This window comes from Lycium ferocissimum, chromosome 11, assembly GCF_029784015.1.
Source record: "Lycium ferocissimum isolate CSIRO_LF1 chromosome 11, AGI_CSIRO_Lferr_CH_V1, whole genome shotgun sequence".
In the NCBI taxonomy this organism is placed as follows: domain Eukaryota; kingdom Viridiplantae; phylum Streptophyta; class Magnoliopsida; order Solanales; family Solanaceae; genus Lycium; species Lycium ferocissimum.
Window position 1 is genome coordinate 29,034,988 of NC_081352.1, and position 5,425 is coordinate 29,040,412.

The 5,425-nt window shown below is 32.5% G+C and overlaps 1 protein-coding gene across 1 annotated transcript; it reads right to left on the reverse strand.

The window, feature by feature from the left end:
- Positions 1 to 1,903: 1,903 nt before the first annotated feature.
- Positions 1,904 to 5,425, reverse strand: LOC132036893 (putative cyclin-D6-1). Its single transcript, XM_059427301.1, has 6 exons — positions 5,208 to 5,425; positions 4,613 to 4,699; positions 3,911 to 4,027; positions 3,618 to 3,825; positions 2,766 to 2,899; positions 1,904 to 2,128 (listed from the first exon to the last, which is right to left on the reverse strand). The coding sequence occupies exons 1-6, from the start codon at positions 5,361 to 5,363 to the stop codon at positions 1,904 to 1,906; spliced, it is 927 nt and encodes a 308-aa protein (XP_059283284.1). The 5' UTR covers positions 5,364 to 5,425.

The following is a 5,425-nucleotide window of genomic DNA, read 5'->3' on the forward strand; positions in this document are numbered from 1 at the left end:
ATATTATGAAGAGCCCACCTTATATTCCAACAACGTGTCTTCTGCAAGAAATGTGGAGAGAAATTTGTTGCCGGTGACAAGGTTGTGATGTTTGTGACAACTAACAACTCATGTAGTTACAATGGCAGAGCCACATGTATTCAAAGGGTGTCGATCAATTGTCACTCCTTCGTCGGATAATTACCTTTGTGTATCTAGAGATAAAATAAAAAATTCTATATATTGACACCTATTAGTGAAAATCTTGGCCAGAGATCTGTTAGAACCTAGAGAAGGGAGGAATAGGTTTAGTTGGTCATGTAGACAAGCTTAGGATAAGATTAGTTGTGGTCCTCCCAAAACTATGTATTACTGTGAAAATTTACTGCAATTGCTTTAATTTAGATTTCTCTTGGAACCAAGATTGACTAAACTCCACATGAAAGCAGCGTATCTTCAACGTTTCCTCTTCTCCCAGTCAAACACTACTTTAGTAAGACTAGTAGTAATTTTTTCTTGGCACCACTTCCCATCTTCCCCCTGTCACTGAACACAAATCTAGAAATAAGAAAATTATGTCAATATTGCTGCCCTGCCCAAGAAAAAGAAAACAACTCCTACTTTTCTCATTAATTATATACTCCTACTTACTAGTCCACTAATTCAAAATTGTGTCGCGTATAACTTATTAAGGGAGAAGTAAGGGATCTTATCCATTCTACCATATCCGTTGGTGGTAAAATAGCTCTTACTCGCATTGATCCAGGATTCAATTTGGCAAAAATTCTCTATTTTAAAGGTTTCTCTTCTCATATTATTCACTGGCTTACCTGAAATTTAAAAAGAAATACTTCCAAAAGTAGTCTGATAAAATGGAAAGGCGCTAGCTATACTTTAGATTAACCTATTCTCTCCAATCCATACCCCCAATTAAAACAATGGGAGAAAAAATCATTTTCCTTATGTTCATGTTTATTGACGCAGTAAAGAGAATAGATGTAACCATTCAATAGGAAATTACAATGTCTTTGTTTTCTTTTTCAGCTCAATCCATATTTCGTCACTGCTAGAAATCTGCAGATTTTAGCCAAAATGTCGTGGTAATTAATTTGGAATTTCCAATGAAAATTCGTCGAACAGTTTTTGATGAGCACATTTCGAGAAAATTTAATCAATTCATGAGAAATACGAGTTGCAAAGTCATTTCGCTTTCCGCAACTGTAATCACTTGTCATTCCGATTACTTTATCCATAAACCTTTTTTTTATTTCAAAATAGTGATACGCACTAAAAGAGTACAGGAGAATGTAACAACTCCAGTTACCAACGCAACGATGATATGTATTATAATCACTGAGAACACAAAATACAACTGAGAAATGGAAACAACAAGCAAATAACAACTAACGGTCCTTAAAAGGAAACTGAGAAGGTTAACCGGAGAGCAAGAAGAACAGAAAATACAGGGATAGATAGAAGTGGATGAGAAACTCAAGACTAAGAATGGAGAGGAGAGGCATCAGACACTTTTCTCAACAATTGGCATTACCATTCTTTCTAACACATAATTCCTTTAACAATTGCTAATTGGGCCTAGATACAAATAAAACTCTCCAACATTTTACTCGACACAATCTCAACTGGATCAGTCTTATTCATCACTTCTAGCAATAGGGTCTTATGGAGTCAGCATGGTTCACAACAGGAAAGCTTCTATATTTTAAAGTTTGTAGCTTCCTGCCTCCCCCGGGCTGAGAAGTTGCCTTCCTTTTTTCTTTTTTTAAGAATGTCTTAGTGGTCTGCTCATCAAACGTACAAAGTGCACCGCAATTTAGCTGACCCTCCTGTTTCCATATATACGGGTATTGAAGTCCTCGCGAATTAAGGCTGAAATCGCGCACCGTTTATTACCATCCCTAATTCTCTAGCAGTGTTGAACCTGAGAGATATGGAACGTTTGATCATTGCGAAAATCATTCAAATCATTCAATCTTCGCCTCTTACTACTGTTGTTTGTATTTGGATTAATCTCACTTTGAGGACTTCTACGTTCTTGGTGATCAAGCACACTGTTCGGTGTCAACGAGCTAGAAGACACTTCATTGACTGTAATTTCCCGGATTACAGTCCAACAATTCAAAAGCTCCTCCTACATATATTAAAACAATACAGCCTGAATTATGAAAAGGAAAAACAAAATGGAGTATGATAAGAAGAAGAAAAAGATTAATTTTATACACTTACAATATAATCACTATGTATATTATCAAATTACTAAAATATTAACTAAAAGAAGCTATTCTCTGTCCTACTTTAGATATCATACTTCCTTTCTTTCTTAAACACCGTGCTAAAACATAGATTGGGACGAATTGAGTAATTAAATAATCGTGAAAGTTGAATCTGTATAATGGAAAAAGAAAATAAGTAGTACAAGTTTAATTGGTGTCTACTGATCGACAACGTAAACGATTTTAGCATGTTATATACCTTCTTTTTCAGTTTTTATACTCTCTTAAACTCAACGTTGATAGTTACAGACTTACAGTTAATTCTAATTAGTTTGTAAGTAAACATATTACCAATATAATATTCTTAAAAAATTAAAATTTTGCAAGTAAACGTGCAACAACCGATTAAACTAAACTGAGATTATAAGAAATTCTTTGCATGGTTAGAACTTAGTTTTAGTTTACATAATATATGTCCTAATTCCTAAACATAAATAAGAAATTGAAATTTGAAAAGAGAAAAATAAAGTGATTGATATATAAAGAGAATCTTACTTTATATATGTGTTGGCATTTAGATTTAATTGCATCTAAGAAAAAAGAAACTTGATGCGGAATCAACTCATGAGCTGCACATAGAAACGCCGATGCCGCTAATGTAGATGGTTTGTACTCAAGAAGCTTAATTTCTGCAATTAATTAAGCACGAGATTAACGTTTATTAAACAAAAATGATCAAAGATACAGATAATTAATTACTGCTACTCTCTCAATCTCTCTGTTTCAATTTATGTGACACACTTTCCTTTATAGGTATGTCTCAAAAAAGAATGGCATATTTCTATAGTTATAAACAATTTAACTTTTTGAGATGATTTATAGCCACACATTTATCTAAAGCTTGTTTTGGACCACAAATTTGAGAAGTCATCCATTCTTACATAAACTCCGTGCCTCATTAAATGGTGCCACATAAATTGGGACGGAGGGAGTACTATTCACAATCAAAAAGAGATTTCACAATACGTAATTAAGCAAAGATTATAGATACAGATAATGAACTAATTACTGGTAATTTTCACGAACCAAACAACGATTTCAAATTCACAATACAGTACCGTAATGAGAGCTGAATATTTGTGAATTTTTACGTATAACTTTATGTTTCGCGTTGAAAGTACTGGATTCAAATGAATCAGATAATGGGTACTCTGCATCAACATCTGTCTAAAAGTAATCTAAATATTACATATTTTCTATTTAAAGGGGGCAAAAAGAACACTTTTTACAAATATATTGAATCACATATCATAAGATTACCAATATTTAAGAAACCAAAAGTATTCTTCTCTCTAATTAATTACTGGTAAATATTATTCACGAATGAATCAGAGATTTCAACAATACCGTAATGAGAGCTGAAGATGATATCTGAAGCTCGATCTTCGAGTGATTGACTCAGTGACGCGTCACTGAGTTCGAACAACAAGTTGAAAAATTGAAGAAACGCAAAAGGCGTAATGGACCGTAACCGCCAGTTGAGCGTTGTGAGTAACAAACTTTCCATTCGATTAACAGACTGCAAATCGAAAATTAAACCTTCGTCTTCGTCTCTCTGTTCAAAATTATTAGAGTCTATGGATAAATAAATACGATAAAAACCAATATGAATATTATAAAGACAATAAAGAAATTGTTACGTTTGAATCGGATATTGGATTTATGATATGAGAGAGCGATAAATTGATTTTCCTCATCTTCGCTGCTAGTGAAAGGCTAGCCATGACGAGAATACGTACAATCCATGGCTTATTCTCCTGAAGATAAGTTAAAAAAAAAAAAAAAAAAAAAAAAATAAAAAAAAAAAAGAGAGAGAAAATTCCATAAATAGCTATAGTTTAGGGCGTAATTACGAAATGTAACTACAGTTTGCGGATTTACAGAATGTAGCTATAGATGCGCATACAGTAGCTTTAGTTTTGAGCAGTATCAGAGAATACAGTTGCATTGGATTAGTTGAAATCGCGGATATTAGTTGTATCGGTACATATTGTTATGCGTGTGTATTGTGTATTTGCTACAAAACCCAAAATGTACCATGTTTTGTAATTTCTTGAAACTATATGTATGTATCGTATCTACAGTCTAAATGTTTGTCAGGTCGCGTAATTGTTGCTAAAAAATCATCATATCTTCAACAATTTCATCGCGAAATTCACATTTTAATCTCTCTTTACAGCATATTCCTCTGAAGATAAGTAAAATATTTCAATAAGATCTTCAACAATTTCATCGCGAAATTCACATTTTAAATTTCTCTTTACAGCATATACATTTGCAGCCACTAGTTTCAAATTGTTCATCTGCGTATGTTAATGTGATAAGGTGATGAGATAATTTACCAGAACAACTTGTTTGGAGAGGAAACGATCGATGTAATTAACAGCTAAGTATGCAGTAAATCGATCGATATTGGAAGAAAACTGTGCCTGCCAAAAAAAAAAAAAAAGAACAAAGTAAATTAAACAAAATTCAATTAGTACTAATTAATAGACATAATTCCACACAAAAAATATATCCCCTTCATTTTAATTTATTTATCTGGTTTTGACTTAACACATAATTTAAGAAAGTAAATAGTAAGACTTTTGAATTTATGATCTTAAATTAAAGATCTGTGAAACATACTAAAATGACTTTTAATCTTGTGTTAAAAAATTAAGACAAACAAATTGAACGGAGGGAGTAGTAGACATAATTACACACAAAAAATGTACTCCCTGCATTTCAATTTGTTTGTCCGGTTTTAACTTGATACGGACTTTAAGAAAATAAAGAAAACTTTTAAATCTTGTGTCTTAAACTAAAGATATATAGAATATATTAAACGGACTAAACAAGAAAAGTAAGATAAACAAATTAAAACGGATGGAATAGTAGACATAATAACACAAAAAAATATATACTACTGTACTACTTATTTTGAAAAGTATTTACTTGAGAAATGAGAGTGAAGGAGTAATGTCGAATGGAGAAGCGAACATCAGTAGATTTGAATGAAAACAAGGACGGCATATGATCAGACTCGACGTCGAAAAGAACTGAAACGGCGTCGTTTTTCTCGTTCAATGGATACTCAAGATCGAATTTCATGTTTGTTGTTGTTAAGAAATGGAGTTTAGAGGACTATGAATGAATTTATGAAGAAAAGAAAG